This window comes from Pantherophis guttatus, chromosome 18 (assembly GCF_059756535.1).
Source record: "Pantherophis guttatus breed Tessera chromosome 18, ASM5975653v1, whole genome shotgun sequence".
Taxonomy (NCBI): Eukaryota; Metazoa; Chordata; class Lepidosauria; order Squamata; family Colubridae; genus Pantherophis; species Pantherophis guttatus.
In genome coordinates this window covers 1,992,926-2,010,006 of record NC_142080.1, presented here as the reverse complement: position 1 = coordinate 2,010,006, position 17,081 = coordinate 1,992,926, and the positions used below count along the sequence as shown (strand labels likewise).

Sequence of the window (17,081 nt, the reverse complement as noted above, 5' to 3'; positions counted from 1 at the left end):
GGCACACCAGCCTGTTGTGTGAACGCAACCGCCGTGCTTCGCTCTCCTGCCTTTTTCGGGCGTAGCGTGTTTCGGGCCTCCGTGGGCGTGCAAAAGTTTCTGTCTGTGTGTGCAACAATTCAGCTGCGACAACGCCCTCCCTTCTCCAAACCCTTGCACAACCCATAAGTCATGTCTAAATTGTCACAACGGGGAGGGAGGGGTGTTACTCAGAGGGGTCTCTTGTATAATCCAGGTTGAAAAGGGAGAAGTGCCCTATTCTGAGCCAGGATCATCCATCTCCACGTCGGAGGAGATTTCGACACGTCCTCCTGGCTGGATCTCACAACTTGAGTTGTCGTCTTCCTTCTCCTTCGTTTGAACAGCATTTTTCACCGTCGGCCTCGGGGTAGAAACCGGAGTGGTAGAAGAAGGCCACGTCGCTCATCCAGAAGACACCTGCACACAGGTAGGTGGGAAAAGACACCACCGCCTCAGCCCCTGCCTTGCTACCTCGCTTGTCCTCCTCTTAGGAGCTGAGGGGAAGTGGTTGCGGTGGAGTTGTGGTGTTCTCGCCATCCCAGACAACTTCTTTCGGCTTGCGTGATTGAAAAATGACTTCCTGGCTGCCGTGAGGCACACAGGTGGTGAGTGAAAACAAACAACAACACAGATACTGATGGAAGATACAAGGGGGAGCAACCAAGATCTCCTCAGCCTGGTTTCATTGCACGAGATGTTTACTAAGATTTGAAGGTAGATAGTTAGGTAGATAAAGATAGATAGATAGATAGATAGATAGATAGATAGATAGGTAGGTAGATAGATAGATAGATAGATAGATAGATAGAGATAGGTAGGTAGATAAAGATAGATAGATAGATAGATAGATTGATAGAGATAGATAGATATAGATAGATAGATAGATAGATAGAGATAGTTAGAGAGATATAGATAGATAATAGATAGAAAATAGATGATAGATAGATACAGACCGATAGATGATAGACGATACATATTCAGATATATATTCAGATATCTATATCTATATCTATATCTATATCTATATCTATATCTATATCTATATCTATCTTTATCTCTATCTATCTATCTATCTATCTATCTATCTATCTATCTATCTATCTATCGCACTTTAAGGGACGCGGTGGCTCAGGGGCTAAGACGCTGAGCCTGTCGATCGAAAGGTCGGCAGCTCAGCGGTTCGAATCCCTAGTGCCGCGTAACGGGGTGAGCTCCCGTACCTTGTCCCAGCTTCTGCCAACCTAGCAGTTCGAAAGCGTGTAAAAAATGCAAGTAGAAAAAATAGGGACCACCTTTGGTGGGAAGGTAATAACAGCGTTTTCCGTGCGCCTTTGGCGTTGAGTCATGCCGGCCACATGACCACGGAGACGTCTTCGGACAGCGCTGGCTCTTCGGCTTTGAAACGGAGATGAGCACCGCCCTCTAGAGTCGGGAACGACTAGCATGTATGTGTGAGGGGAACCTTTACCTTTATCTTTAGGTAGGTAGGTAGGTAGATAGATAGAGATAGAGATAGATAGATAGATAGATTGATAGAGAGATAGAGAGAGAGAGATAATAGATAAGATATAAGGCAGAGAGAGAGACAGATGATAGATGAGAGAGAGAGAGAGAAAGAGAGAGAGAGTGAGAAGGAGGGAGGGAGAGAGAGAGAGGGAGGGAGAGAGGGAGGGAGGGAGAGAGAGGGATGTCCCAAATTTAATAACAAGATAACTACTAATTTAAGGCACAAGGATGAGTAACTGGGATCACATCTCCGTAGTTCCATTCCACGAGACATCTGATTAAAATTCGAAGGTCTCCAGAGGAACCTCTTACTTACAACATAAGTAAAAATGAGCAGGCCAGCCCTACCATTAGCCCAAATGAGTTGTAGACTCCAGCAGAAGTCTTCAGGCGGTCGCAAGAAAGCTGGTTGGAGAACTTCTGCTCCTAAACATTTTTTTTTTTGACCCACATTTAGGCTTAAAAATAAATATTGAGCAAAAGGTGGTGGTGTATAGATAAGCGAAGAGATGTTGTTTTTCTGGTCGGGCAGTTCCAAAAATTTGGCGCTCGGCTTGAGACCACTTTTGATCATCCCAAAACATCTTGTTCTTTTTAGAAGACCTCAAGGGCTACCAGCATCGGGAGAAAATGGTCACGTTGAAGATCTCTTTTTTGATCTTATCCTCTCTGTCTCAAGGTAAGCCCCCCAAGCTTGTTCGGCTACAGATAGGGGTACGTGGTACAGCCCTCCATATAATGAGGGCTGTACCATATAACCTTCCTCCACATTGAAGAGCATCATCTACCTATCATGAGCAATGGCCCTCGGGTGTAGGACTCACATCTGTGGTCAACAGTCTTGCAATCCTCCAAGACGAAGATCTAAATTTGGTCAAAAATCTGTCCTCTGCCCAAGTCAGTTTCCAAACCATCTCGGATCCTAAATGGATTAGGAGCTGATTTTCTAGCTATGAAAGGGAGAAAAACTAGGTTGAATTTCAGAGGAAAATGAGGCGAACCAAACCAAGGGAATGACGTTGAGGAAAGAGCTACCCAACTGAAAACTCAAGGATCAACGTTGGTGCTGCTTTATATGACCTTGGTAAGGCCACAGTTGGAATCCTGCATCCAGGTTTGGTTGCCACAATGTAAAAAAGATGTGGAGACTCTAGAAAGAGTGCAGAGAAGAGCAACAAAGAGGATTAAGGGATGAAACATATGAAGAACGGTTGCAGGAACTGGGTATGTCTAGTTTGATGAAAAGAAGGACCAGGGGAGACATGATAGCAGTCTTCCAATATCTCAGGGGCTGCCCCAAAGAAGAGGGAGTCAACGTATTCTCCAAAGCACCTGAGGGCAGGACAAGAAGCAACGGATGGAAACTAATCAAGGAGAGAAGCAACTTAGAAGTAAGGAGAAATTTCCTGACAGTGAGGACAATTAACCAGTGGAACAACTTGCCACCAGAAGTTGTGAATGCTCCATCACTGGAGGGTTTTCAAGAAGAGATTGGACAACCATTTATCTGGGATGGTATAGACTCTCCTGCTTGAGCAATGGGTTGGACTAGAAGACCTCCAAGGTCCCTCCCACACTTTTATTCTGTTATTCTGTTTTTTTTCCTTCCTTCCTTCTTTCTTTCCTTCTTCTTTCTCCTCATTCCCATCTCCTTCCTTCCTTCCTTCCTTCTTTCCTTCCTTCCTTCTTTCCTTCCTTCCTTCCTTCTCCTCATTCCCATCTCCTTCCTTCCTTCCTTCTTTCCTTCCTTCTTTCCTTCCTTCCTTCTCCTCATTCCCATCTCCTTCCTTCCTTCCTTCTTTCTCCTCATTCCCATCTCCTTCCTTCTTTCCTTCCTTCCTTCCTTCTTTCTTTCCTTCTTTCTCCTCATTCCCATCTCCTTCCTTCCTTTTCCTCATTCCCATCTCCTTCCTTCTTTCTTTCCTTCCTTCCTTCCTTCCTTCCTTCCTTCCTTCCTTCCTTCCTTCCTTCTTTCCTTCTTTCTCCTCATTCCCATCTCCTTCCTTCCTTCTCCTCATTCCCATCTCCTTCCTTCCTTCCTTCCTTCCTTCCTTCCTTCCTTCCTTCCTTCCTTCCTTCCTTCCTTCCTTCCTTCCTTCTCCTCATTTCCATCTCCTTCCGTTTCTCCAGCCACAGGTTGTTTCCGACTCATCACCCCCTCGAAATGGGGAGCCAAGGTGGCCAACTGCTCCCAACCGTTGAGGGATGTCCCGCCCGAGTACGTGGTCATCATCCACACCGCCGGCAACTCTTGTCGGACTCACGCCGACTGCCACAACGAAGTCAAGATGATGCAGAACTACCACATGAACCTGAAGGGATGGTGCGACATCGCCTACAGGTGAGGCGGGGAACGAGATGTCCTCCTGGATTAAGGGCCTTCCGGATAAAAATTCAGGGAAACGCCTGAGGATTTCATGAATGTGCTCAGCTATGTTATTATCCTTGTTGTTATTATTGTTGTTTTAAACAATGAGGCAGGTTCTTCCTGGAACGTTTGCTCCACTTTCCTAGTCCGGCCGACAAACCTGATGTTTTCTGGTCTTAAGTCTTGCTTAATGTTTTTGAGATCAGCCATGTAGCTGGATGGAAAAGACATATCTATATCTAATCCTATTTTCTTCCTTCTTTCCCTTCCTTCCTTCCCTTCCTTCCTTTCTTCTTTCCTCCTCCTCTAACCCTATTTTCTTCCTTCCTTCTCTTCCTTCCCTTCCTTCCCTTCCTTCCTTCTTTTGTTCTCTTCCTTCCCTTCCTTTCTTCTTTCCTCCTCCTCTAACCCTATTTTCTTCCTTCCTTCCTTCCTTCTCTCCCTCCCTTCCTTCCTTTCTTCTTTCCTCCTCCTCTAACCCTATTTCGTTCCTTCGTTCCTTCGTTCCTTCGTTCCTTCCTTTCCTTTCCTTTCCTTTCCTTTCCTTCCTCCAACCTATCCCTTTCCTCCCTCCCTCCCTCCCTCCTTCCTTTTCCTTCCTTCCTTTTCCTCCCTTCCTCCTCTCCTTTCCCCTTCCTCCTTCCTCCTTCCTCCTTCTTCCTCCTTCTTCCTTTCCTTCCTTCTCTTTTTCTTCCAACTCCCTCCCTCCCTCCCTCCAGTTTCCTGATCGGTGAGGACGGATATGTGTACGAAGGACGGGGTTGGCGCAATGAAGGATCCCACACCTATGGCTACAACGACCTCTCCTTGGGGATTGCTTTCATCGGCACTTTTGTGGGTAAGTTTGTCCACAACTTCAGAAGAAATCCTTTGTTAGTCATCGCAGGGAATATACAGAGCCTCCAGGCTTAGGGGCAGGCTGCCATTAAAACTTAACCTGAATCATCAAATAACCCGAGAGGGAAAGCAATGGTCGGAGGATATGGGAGGGAAAGTTTCACAGTGCCTAGGAAAGTTGCAATTGGACTGGGAGATGTTTTACTCCAGTGAGCAACCTTGGAGCAGTGGTTTTGTTCCCTCATGAAGTCCAGTCCACCTTGCTGGTCATTAGGAGGATTTTCACACATTATTTGTTTATGAGGTTTCTATCCTGCCTTCCCAACACGACCAGACGCTCTGGAAGGAAACAGAATAGGAAACTAAGCAAGCTGGGGTTCGGGAGAGCCTCTAGCTAAGATTCTGTGCAGTTTGGACAACCCCCAAATTCTGGCTGAACCCCTGACCCCTCCCCGCCCCTCCCAGGAGTCCCCATGCAGCCCGTTTTGGATGCAGGTAAGTGCAGGATGTGCACAGAGGCTCAGGGAGGGCAAAAAACGGGCCTATGAGCAGTTCGGGAAGGCCGGAAAGGTCCATTTCTGGCCTCCAGAGGGCCTCTGGAGCCTGGGGAGGCCATTTTCACCCTCCTGGAGGCTCGAGGAAAGCATCTGGAGCCCGGGGAGGGAAAAAACTCTCCCCCCCTCATAGTGCAGAAGGCCGACTAGGCCACGCCCACCATGGCCACACCCACCCAGCAACCGGGCAGAGAACCCCTTGTTAAAATTTTTGAAGCCCACCCCTGAAACTAAGTACATCCGAACCACCATGAAAAGCAAAATTGACACACAATTGCAAATCAAACTAAACCACGACTGCCATAATATTTGGGCCTTGGGGAATTTTTTCACCCCAGAGGCAAAAATATCTTCTTTCTCAACTTGATTCCTTCCAAACTGATTAAGGGGGGGGGAACTGCCAGTTGGCCAGCTTTGCTTGCCCACTCTGGTGTGCAAGCCACAGTTTGTTTGTGGCAAGCTGAGTTTCGGCTGTTATTATGCTTGGCCTGATGAGCTGAGTGTCATGTCGGTCCTGCTGGCATCTCCTTCCTCCCCTCCTTGAAGGACCAGGAAGTTTGGGAGAAGTTGAGCAACCTGGAAATTTCACTGGGTCCTGACACACATGAGGTTAAAGCAGGATGCCAGCAAGCCACAACCTCAGTCGAGTTTCTGCAGGGCCCCACCCTTGTGCTCTGCGTGGGATGCCTCATGAAAATTGTGGAAGGGCAGGTCACCTCCAGAGCTCCTTCCTTTGAGAAGTTAAAATATCCTTCAGGAAAACACTCCAAGCACCAGCCTGAAGTTCATTGCAATCCCTAGTTAGAAAACACTTCCACAGTACAGCTCTTCTTCCCTCCCTCCCTCCCTCCCTTCCCCTCCCTTTTTCCTTTCCTTTCCTCCCCTTCTCTTCTCCCTTTCCTTTCTTCTCCCCTTCCTCTCCTCCCCCTCCCCTCCCTTTCATTTCTGCTTCCCTCCCTTTCCTCTCCTCTCCTCCCCTTTCTCCCTCCTCCTCCTCCTCCCTTCCAGCCCTGATGGCGTTCCTTAGTTGGGTCATGAAACATTTGCAAAAAAAAAACACTCAGCTCAGAAAGCACCAAGGACCCCTCAGTTCAACCCCGAGATTGTCAGATTTCTATGGAGAGCTGGATAAACACAACTAGGTTTCAGCTCCACTCACTTCTAGTCAGTTTATATTAAACCAACATCCTCAGATCTCTCCTTAGACCGGGATGAAATTTTCTCTGGCTCCCTGAGAAAAGTCAGACTGTTCTGTTTCTTTTCTAGAACGATCCCCGGAAGACAAAGCTTGGAAAGCTCTCAGGTGCTTCCTTGATTTCTCGGTGAAAATTGGCTACCTGTCACCTGAATATATATTGTTGGCCCACAGCGATGTCAGTGACCTGGTATCTCCTGGAGAATTTATCCGCACTGAGATTGCCAAATGGCCAAACTACAAGCATTCCCTTTACGTTTTGAATCGTGGTGGACAATAAACTTCACCGATAAAGAAAATAATCTAATTTTCCTTCAAAATGAAGAATATGAACGAATTTTCCTTCTTGATCAAGAGAATGAACGAATTTTCCTTCTTGATCAAGAAAATGAACGAATTTTCCTTCTCGATGAAGAAAATGAACAAATTTTCCTTCTTGATCAAGAAAATGAATGAATTTTCCTTCTTGATCCAGAAAACGAACGAATTTTCCTTCTCGATGAAGAAAATGAACGAATTTTCCTTCTTGATCAAGAAAATAAATTGATTTTCCTTCTTGGCATGGCAATGAAACTTGATGAGTTGAGCTGCAGAGCAGCTGTCTTCAGCCAAGGACCCTCCATATCCTCCTTTTTAAATCTGACCCCTTTCCCCAAATTAATCCATTTCTGTGGCACCAAATCTATTTTGATTTTTGACAGACTTTTTAGGACTTTTAAACCCACGTTCTTCTCTCGTGCCAGGATGCACGATGCTTCTTGTACCTTGTCTTGCTTGTGTTTTTGTTATCATTCCTCTGTTTTCCATTGTGTTTTTGTTATTGTTCCTCTTAAATTAAAGTTGAATGTAAACTTTTCTCGGTTGTGCTTTTGTTATTGTTCCTCTTAAATTAGGTCTCACCCTTTCTGGCTGAGCTGAGCCCGGGGTGGAAAGAGAATTGTATTTCATTACAAAGGTAACCCAGGAACATCTGAATTGTAAATAAAAATAATTAGAGATCTGCAAAGATTTGAGAGATTTTTTTTTAGGGGGGTTTATGGGATAAAGACATTTTAAGGTTGCGACAGATGGAAAGAGACAAGATCTAAGTGGGAAAAAAAATATTGTAAATTCCATAACTCCCTAAGGAAAACCTCGTGTTCAAGATGAGTTTATTCTTCACTGAAATCTGGTTTATCTTGCTAATTCCAGATTAAAAAAAGGGTGTGTTAGTCACAAAACTGCCCTATTTAAATCACATTTTCATCCCCACAGTCGCACCGGTGAAAATTCAGACTATGTCAATAAAGTTGGAGAACTGGAAAACCTTCCTTGTGAGGACCGTCAAAGGAGAAGAATTTTGTGGGGTTTGGGGTGGTGGTGGTTTGTCGGACGGATCGAGCGTGGTTGGTCACCCCAAAATATGCTGAGAAAACCAGGAATAAATCAGGATCTGGTGGACACCATCCAAGAAACTTCCTTTGTCTTTAGATCTGGCCTCACTTCTGCGTCTGTTCACATGTTGGTTTGAAAAGCATCTGAAAATCCACCTCTAATTTTGTGTGTTGTGCTAATATTAATTTTGCTAACACCCGAGACCCTAATACCCACAACTTTTCATTTAGTGACCGTTCAAAGTTACAATGGCATGGACCTAGGACTGTTTATCACATTTATGACGGAATTCCCGTGGTCACGTGATCAAAATTCAGACGCTCAGCAAGTGACTCATATTTATGACAGTCGCAGTGTCCCTGGGGGTCACCCTTTGACACCCTTCTGACAAGTCAAGTCCAGGGGGAAAGCCAGATTCGCTTAACAACCGTGTGACTAACTTAAGTGTAGTGATTTATTTATCAATCGAGGCAAGCAAGGTTGCAAAACGAGGCAAACCCCACACATGTCTCGCTTAGCGATGGAGATTTGATTGCGATCATAAGCCAAGGACTACCTGTATATTCTTGTCCCTGAAGTTCGAGGGTCATGTTTTCTTTCCCTTTCTAAGAGAAGACCCATGTTATCCTTTAAAGCAACACCTGCTTAGACTGATGTGTTCTTTGCAATTCCTCCTGGCACGATGCCATCAGAAAACGCCATAAACAAAGCCAGGGCAGCATTGCAAAAGCAGGTTAGGTCACCACGATCTGCCACCCACTTCTTGTAGTTCAAGGAAGTGCCTCTTAATGCCTTTTGGGGTTTGCAAAATTTCATTCCGCCCAGCCGGGTTTGAAGCTTCTGCACCCCACATCTCGGTAAGTCACGGGCCATGTGTGTGTATCGGGCTTGGATTTAGGGTTGAAACAGTGGATTTTGGAGCAGAGAAATGATCGTACAGAACTTGCCTGATCAGCAGAGGCTTTTTTCCCCTTTTAAAAACATTTTTTCTATAACCTCTTCGGCGGAAGAGGTTGTAGAAAAAAATGCTTTTAAAAGCCTCTGATGATCCCAGCTGAGCCGCACAATCATCAGGGGCTTTTTTTTTCTTTTAAAAGCATTTTTTCATCCGAAGATGTTGTAGAAAAAATGCTTTTAAAAATTAAAAAAAAAGTCTCTGATGATTGCGCGGCTCATCTGGGCATGGGGGGTGGGCAGGGATTTTGGTACCGGTTCTCTGAACCACCTGCTGCCATCGCTACCGGATCAGGCGATCCGGTCCGAACCGGGAGCATTTCACCCCGGTCTAGTATACCTAATAGAAATAATTTTGGTTTCAATTCTATCTCATGTTCCGTGATTCCTTCCAGCTATTCTTTAATTTTGAGCCAATATTTCCTGGCGTTGGGACATGTCCACCACATATGATAAAAGGTTCCAGATTTATATCTATATTTCCAATATTCAGTGGATATGTTTGGGAACATTTTGGCCAATCTCGCTGGGGGTAGATGCCATCGGTAGAACATTTTATACAAATTCTCCTGATAGGCTACCGCCATTGTAAGCTTGTAATTTGTCCCATTGTTCTAGCTCAATATTGTAGCCAAAATTCCTGGCCCAGTTTATCATTGTCTCCTTTACTGTCTCTTCCTCCATTTTATATCTTAAAAGAAAATTGTATATTTTAGTAATCATTTTTCCTTCCGCTCCTTGCAATATTTTGTCCAATTCCAATTGTTTCTCATAAATGCCGTATTGTTCACGATCTTCCAAGCGTCTGAATCGCATGAACACGGGTGAATAGCGACAGCCATTCAGCGTGAGAAACGGTCCTAAGTCTCTTTTTACTGGGCTGTTGTAACTTTGAACGGTCACTAAACAAATGGTTGTAAGTCGAGAACTACCTGTAGTGCCCTCACGGCATCCCCTGATTGAAAATAATCAGCCCAAAGCATTATTTTTTTTTTAATTTTTGATGGTTCCTGGAGCTGCAAGCCACCATACGAGATACACAGAAGATCTCTTCACAGAGGTGTGAGAATTAATATTGGGATTTAATGTGCAATAATTACATTAATTATGTTAATGCCTCTATTCCTCACTAATTACATCAATGCCTCTATTCCTCTTAATAGCAACTTGCAAGCAAGCAGGGCAAGGTTTTATTGTTTGAAACTCAATATACAGCCTGAGAAGAATTAAGAAAAGGAAGCTAAGCAAACATCCAAAGTACTTTTCCTTCTAAAAGCCAACTTTCGATAGTTAGCGTTTCCTGGTGTAAATAATTCAAATGCCCTGGCAGAGAAATAAAACTCGAATAACCTGTATTTAAGGTTTTCTCCAGATTTTCTCTTCCTTTTTCCCCCCAATCCCATCCTTCCGGCCATCCCACTCGTAAAGTTGTTGCTCAAACTCCAGATAATTAGATCGATGCTTAAAATTGATCCCCTCAACAGGTCTGGATGTGTACCGTCTTTGAAAACAACCCCATGTCTTCAAGTAGGTCATCCGTGCCCAGAATTTAGATTAGAAGGAAGACAGGCTGGGCCAGCTCGACTCACCTTAAGCCCAGATGTTGAATTCCTGGCCATGGCGTTGAGTTTGGAGAAGACCGGTTGAGCTTCTTAGAAGGCTGGCATCTCGAGAGATGAGAAGGGGTTGTATTGTTCCTTGACATTAATCTTCAAAGCTTGGCCACCACCCAAGGATGTATATAGATGATCAGAGCAAGCCATGCATGAGTCAACCTTGGCTCCATCTTCTTGTTCTCCACCTCTCTCTCTCTCTCTTTCCTTAGGATGCAGCTCTGAAGGTGTGACACTTTGTTGTCCACACGGGGGGGGGGGGAGGAAATTGAAGATTAGAAGACCTCTGTATCGCCTTGACTCCCAATTCTTCTCCTTAGCCTTCACCCATCCTTTCTTCTCCACCACCGGATTCTCCAAGATGTCCAGGCTGTTCAGAGCCTTCACCGAGATGATTGAGGGAAACTCCAAGGTGGCCCCACGCAAGTGCACTGACGCCGAGCCATTGAAGAAGAGCGAGTTCAAAACTCTAATTCAGAAGGAGTTGACCCCTAGCAAGGTAATCTGAGTTTTTTTTGGGGAAATGATGGTTTTGATGGAAAGTCAAAAGGGTGAAGGAGAAGAGGAGGTGGGTGGGAAGGGACCAGAAGAAGGACGTCACGAGATTATCAAGAAATAGAAGTTTTGTAGAAACCCATATATCTTGTCCAAAGGAGGAATTTCACTTGGGTAGGTGAACAAGTTGTGGGAATACATCATGAGAAGAATCAGGAGATGCCAATGGAGGTAGAAAAGCCCACTTCTTGGGCTTTGAGTAGAGACAACCCCACCCAAAACCTGCCCCAAATAACCCTATGGCTGATAATCTATTTACCTTGAGTGTTGATTGTTACTTGATTGATTGATGATAGGCTATTAAGTTATTAATGATAATTAATAATTATAATTATAATTATAAATTATAATTATATAATTATATCTGATATAATTGTGAGGTCTGGCCTGAAGACAGGGCCTGGAAGAGAGGGGGGATTTTTAATTTTTAAATTCATTTTCAGCTTTGATTGAATTCATTTTCAGCCATGGGGTAGGGGGATATTCGACCGAGGAGAAGATCTGTAGCTCAGGGTTGAACTGTGGGGGTCCCTGGTGCTCTCTGAGCCCGGAGGTCTTCCTGCAGATGTTTCATGACCCCACTAGGTAACATCATCAGTGTGATAAGGGAGTGGGGGTTTTCGGGGAGGTGGAAGAGGAGGAGGAAAAGGACTTGGTGCTCTCTGAGCTTGGCGGTTTTCTTGTGGACATCTCATTGCCAAACCAGGTAATGTCATCAGTGCTAGAAGGGAGAAGGGGTTGCGGAGAAGAGGAGGAGGAGGAAGAGAAAGAAGAAGGAGAAGGAGGAGGAGGAGAAGGAGAAGGAATGGAGGAGGAGGAGAAGGAGTAGGAGGAGGAAAAGGAAGAGAAGAAGAAGGAGAAGGAATGGAGGAGGAGGAGAAGGAGGAGGAGGAAAAGGAAGAGAAAGAAGAAGGAGAAGGAGAAGGAATGGAGGAGGAGGAGGAGGAAAAGGAAGAGAAAGAAGAAGGAGAAGGAATGGAGGAGAAGGAGGAGGAGGAGGAGGAAAAGGAAGAGAAAGAAGAAGGAGGAGGAGGAGGAGAAGAAGAGGAGGAGGAGGAGGAAAAGGAAGAGAAAGAAGAAGAAGGAGAAGGAGGAGAAGAAGAGAAGGAGGAGAAGGAGAAGGAATGGAGGAGGAGGAAAAGGAGGAGGAGGAGGAGGAGAACTGTGGGGTCTTTGGTGCCATCTTAGCTTGGTTAATTAGTTAGGCCAATCCATCATCTCCAGCCGCCCTCCAAGGCCGGTCTCCTTGACAAACATATCCTTATGCCAGGATTGCAAACAAAGACACACTCCAGTTCATTGCATCGGTGTCGTTCTTTTTTGTGCTTTTTTCCAGAGGACGCGCAAACACAAGAACGCCAAGCTTCTCCACGACTCCGACGTGGAACTGTTGAACGAGAAGGAGCTGATGGGCCAATGGCATTGAAGGAAATCAGTTTGCAAGAGTTTTTAACTCGGTTTTTTTTTTTTTCCTCAAGCTTTCGGACGACCCCCGCTTAAAAGGAAGGGAAGGATGAATTTGGCCAGTGTTCTAGTTTGCATTTCTTTCTTTCCCACCTTTTGAAAGTGCTTTTCTAATGCTCCCGAAGGAAATGCACTCTGCTTAGGCTCAGGAGCTGCCTGTTTGCAACGTTGACAAAATTGCATCATTTTGGAGGCGTCGCTTAAAGCGTCGCTTAAGACTCTTTTTGGAACAACGGCGGAGCGATGAAGGTTGTTTTGATGAGTACCGACAACAGGGCGGTATTTGGCACCCATTTCCCCCCCCCAAATATAGCCGTTCCCAAAGCAGCTAGTCCATATGGAGGCAAAGGAGCTTCCTCTTCAGTTTAGCTGGAGTGATATGTTTGCTAAAGGAAGGCGAGTGAAAAAAACCTGTGACTTTTAAAGCTATTTCCCCACCCCAAATATTAATCTAAGGTGTAAAAATCCTGATTTGAATTTTCAGCCTGTCTGGCTTTTAACAGTAAGAGAGTTGGAAGGGACCTGGGAGGTCATCTAGTCCAACCCCCTTCTCACACCGGAGACCAGTACTAGGGATTTGAACCGCCGAACTGCTTTTACCTTTATTCTCTTGATTTAATTTGCAAAGGGTGGAAACTTTGCACTAACACATACAATTATGTCACATGATATTGCAGCATAAATACATTATATTTATATGGAAAGAAATCGTTCCAAATCTGCTTCCCCCCCCCCAACAGTGTTTTATCTTTTATAGAATAGAATAGAATTGAAAAGGACCTTGGAGGTCTTCTAGTCCACCCCCCTGCTCAAACAGAACCTATTCCATTTCAGATAAGTGACTGTCTAGTATTTTCTTAAAAGCCTCCAGTGATGGAGCACTCACAACTTCTAGTGGCAAGCTGTTCCACTGTGTCCCCACTGTTAGGGAGTTTCTCCCTTCTCTCCTTGATTTATTACCAACCAAGGCTTCTTGTCCTGCCCCCTTGTGTTTCCCTCCTCACCCACACCCAATGGCCCCATAGAAATTCAACTTTCCAATGTCAGCTAATTCATGCACTTTAATAAGATTTTGCCAGCAGAGAAGCAGAGCACAGGGCAAGGCACCAGGAAGGGGGAAGGTAGGAGAAGACGATGACATGATCCAGGATCAAGAGCCCTGTTCTTCTTGGAAGTTCTCATGATGGTTTTGGCTGCCGAGTTCTCCAACCGTATGGTCTTTCGGTGGTTGGGTTGGCCTTCGAGAAGCCAACGAAATAAGCCACCCCGGAGTTGCGTGGAAGGTGTCTTGAAGCATCAATTCCCAGGGGCCTTGTTTTCTTGGTGGGCTTCCGTGTTGGTTGAGGTTGGAAGATCTCAAGAGATGGACTTTGTCTTTCTCCATCCCCCTTCCGGACGTTGCCTTCAACAGCTTCTTAACAGCATTTCGGGTTTTGATCCTGCTGCTTGGGGTAGCATTGCCGGGGAGGGGGGCAGAATGGCTGACATGGGGGGGTAGTATGGCTACCAAGCGGGGTAGTAAGGCTAATATTGGGGTTAGTATGGCTGAGGTGGTCACTACTGTGCAGTGACGTTGCCCCCCACTGCTTTGGCACAGGCCCCTGTTGCTGAGGTATTGCCCCCCGTTGCTGAGGCGTTGGTGTATGCGGTGGTGTCGCCCCCCTTTGCAAAGGCTTGGTTCCCTGCTGCTGAGGTGTTGCCCCCCTTTGCATCGGCGTTGTTCCCAAATGCTACAGTGTCGCCCCCTTTTGCTGTGCCTGCTTTGTACTGTGGGCAGGACATCCTGGTGGACTTCAAGGAACCTGGGAAAGAGAAGAAAAGAAGAATCGTCCCGTTGTTTCAATCCTCAGAAAGCTTATTTAGTAATTTGCTCCCTTCCGGCCTGCTTTCCTGCTTCCCTTGGTGGTAGACTCCTCCTGAACCTGGAGGATCCGCTCTCCCTCACCTCAGTGGTGGATTATCAAAATCGGACAAAATTGCCTTGCCCCCAAAAAGCCAAGTTTCCATTCCATTTTTTTAAAAAAAATAATAAATTCAAGGAGAAGAAACATGGCCACCTTCTCCTGGTGGGGGAATTCTGGGAATTGAAGTCCACGCATCTTAAAGCGACTTTACTCGAAGACCTGGCTGGAAAGGATTGCAGGCCAGCAGGCATTGCAAATATTAAAATTTGTTCCATTCGGTATCATTTCATCGGAGGATTTTTAATCTCCTCCCTGGATTGTTCAGTCTGTCGGTGGATTTCTTTGGGGAAAAAAATCCAACTGTTGCACAGCCGGAATTGCAAACTTCCAGAATTGCGAGCAGCTAAACTGGATTTGAAACGATCTCAGCCAGGAAGCTAAAGTGGGTTTATTTGGCTTTCATTGGTTTTTCGGCAAATCGATGGGGCTCAGTCAATCCGAGGCAAAATATAACATGCCAGTGTGTTCCCCAACCAAGTTAAGCCAAGTTATTTATTCTTATTACTATAATCCAGGTAAAGTCAATCACCAGGTCCTAAATTCATAAACCTGAATTAAACAATCTATTCCCAAGCAGGATGATTTTTGCAAATTCTTTGTGGTTTCTTCCAATTTGTAAATCTATATATATAAAAGCGAAAACCACTCACGCCACAATCACAAATTCTCCAGAACCGTAAAGCCTACAAACTTGAAATTTGCCACTTACATTCCTCTTGGCTTCTAGGTGCTTGCTAAGAAAGGATTTTTCAAAGTGACCACCAGATCATTAGTATTTCTTATATTATTTTTATATGCTCTGATGCTAATTAGTTAGACATTTTATTCCACCTCCCCACCTGAAAATAATTCTGGAGAGACCGGGATAGGACAGGGGAGGCCTCTGTGGGGCAAGCCTGAGGGAGAGAAGGGGCTGGAAAGCCTGAGGGAGAGAAGGGGCTAGAAAGCCTGAGGGAGAGAAGGGGCTAGAAAGCCTGAGGGACAGAGGGGGATAGGACAGGAGAGGCCTCTGTGGGGCAAGCCTGAGGGAGAGAAGGGGCTAGAAAGCCTGAGGGAGAGAAGGGGCTAGAAAGCCTGAGGGACAGAGGGGGATAGGACAGGGGAGGCCTCTGTGGGGCAAGCCTGAGGGAGAGAAGGGGCTGGAAAGCCTGAGGGAGAGAAGGGGCTAGAAAGCCAGAGGGAGAGAAGGGGCTAGAAAGCCTGAGGGACAGAGGGGGATAGGACAGGAGAGGCCTCTGTGGGGCAAGCCTGAGGGAGAGAAGGGGCTAGAAAGCCTGAGGGAGAGAAGGGGCTAAAAAGCCTGAGGGAGAGAAGGGGCTAGAAAGCCTGAGGGACAGAGGGGGATAGGACAGGAGAGGCCTCTGTGGGGCAAGCCTGAGGGAGAGATGGGGCTAGAAAACCTGAGGGAGAGAAGGGGCTAGAAAGCCTGAGGGACAGAGGGGGATAGGACAGGAGAGGCCTCTGTGGGGCAAGCCTGAGGGAGAGAAGGGGCTAGAAAGCCTGAGGGAGAGAAGGGGCTAAAAAGCCTGAGGGACAGAGGGGGATAGGACAGGAGAGGCGTCTGTGGGGCAAGCCTGAGGGAGAGATGGGGCTAGAAAACCTGAGGGAGAGAAGGGGAGAAGCGAGGCTGGTTATAACTCCTCATTAATTTTCAAGCTGTAAGTGTCAATTTATCAAGCTCAATCACATAGCGGAGCTAGTCTAGAAATACTCACCAAAGATTATTGTTCTGGGAAAAATGGGAAAACACCCATTCAATTCAAGCACCTGCCAATAACCCAATTCTTTTTAAAATTGAGTTTCCTTCTTTGAAGATTGCAACCTTCGTTTGGGCTCGAAATGAATCCGAATTTAAGCTTAGGCTTAAGTTAAAATCTTCAGCTTTTAAGTTGCATGGAAGCACCCGCTAAATATTAAAATAACGACATTAAATCCAAGCACGCTTCAATAACTCAGTTTGTTCTTTAAAAACTGGGTTTCCATCTTCTTCCATGATTGCAACTTTCATCCAAATTCAAACTGAAATAAATCTGAATTTAAATTCAGGCGTTAACTTAAAACCTTCAGTTTTTAAGGTGCACTGAAACAGCCACTAATGATTAAAACAGCTGCGTTCCATTCAAGCACCCTTCGATAAGTCAGGTTTTTTTTTTTTTCTTTCTTCCACCAAGATTGCAAACTTCATCTGAATTCAAGCCGAAATAAATCTGAATTTCAGCTTGCCGGCCTTTCGATGCTCAGTCAGGCTGGCAAAAGGAACCCAAACTACTCACCTCCTCGGAGATACGATCTGAGTCTTCAAGTAGCTGGGAGAGCGAAGTGAATAAAGGAAGCAGAAGTCTTGGAGTATTTATATAGTAGCCACTGAACATTCTATTGGCATCAATTTCCTCTTTATAATATTTATATAGCCATTTATGGCATTCCTCAGAATTACTTGTTGGCACCATTATTGGGAAGGGAGTTAATTATTTGCCATTCACCCATTTTTATTTATTTATTATTTTATTTTTATTATATTTATATACCGCCCTTCTCCCGAAGGACTCAGGGCAGTGAACAGCCATAATAAAAACAATGTACAAAATAGAATTTAAAAGCAGATTAAAATAATTAAATCATAGGCCGAATTTAAAACTCTCATTTTAAAACCAATTTTAAAACCCCATTAAAAAC

General features: G+C 45.3%; 2 protein-coding genes and 1 long non-coding RNA gene across 9 annotated transcripts; 2 read left to right on the top strand and 1 right to left on the bottom strand.

Annotated features, from left to right (window-relative positions):
- LOC117676275 (peptidoglycan recognition protein 3-like) lies at positions 1 to 7,336 on the top strand. 6 transcript variants are annotated; one of them, XM_034435654.3, is made up of 5 exons: positions 1 to 448; positions 2,126 to 2,206; positions 3,658 to 3,868; positions 4,615 to 4,733; positions 6,553 to 7,336. In XM_034435654.3, exons 2-5 carry the CDS (start codon positions 2,158 to 2,160, stop codon positions 6,759 to 6,761), a joined length of 588 nt encoding a protein of 195 aa, XP_034291545.1. In that variant the 5' UTR covers positions 1 to 448; positions 2,126 to 2,157; the 3' UTR covers positions 6,762 to 7,336. The 6 variants fall into 6 exon arrangements, with proteins under 6 accessions (XP_034291545.1, XP_087737295.1, XP_034291546.1 ...); XM_087881169.1 differs by having other exon boundaries at positions 186 to 448; positions 2,129 to 2,206; XM_034435655.3 differs by having other exon boundaries at positions 431 to 626.
- A 1,308-nt stretch (positions 7,337 to 8,644) lies between these two features.
- LOC148111505 (uncharacterized) lies at positions 8,645 to 13,159 on the top strand. Of its 2 annotated transcripts, none has more exons than XM_087880653.1 (3): positions 8,645 to 8,712; positions 10,743 to 10,921; positions 12,314 to 13,159. In XM_087880653.1, the coding sequence occupies exons 2-3, from the start codon at positions 10,784 to 10,786 to the stop codon at positions 12,401 to 12,403; spliced, it is 228 nt and encodes a 75-aa protein (XP_087736779.1). In that variant the 5' UTR covers positions 8,645 to 8,712; positions 10,743 to 10,783; the 3' UTR covers positions 12,404 to 13,159. The 2 variants fall into 2 exon arrangements, with proteins under 2 accessions (XP_087736779.1, XP_087736778.1); XM_087880652.1 differs by lacking the exon at positions 8,645 to 8,712 and adding an exon at positions 10,202 to 10,649.
- Positions 13,160 to 13,484: 325 nt separating this feature from the next.
- LOC117676298 (uncharacterized) lies at positions 13,485 to 16,770 on the bottom strand. Its single transcript, XR_015730318.1, has 2 exons — positions 16,679 to 16,770; positions 13,485 to 14,243 (listed from the first exon to the last, which is right to left on the bottom strand). It is a non-coding gene; the product is annotated as an uncharacterized LOC117676298 (long non-coding RNA).
- Between the last annotated feature and the right edge of the window lie 311 nt (positions 16,771 to 17,081).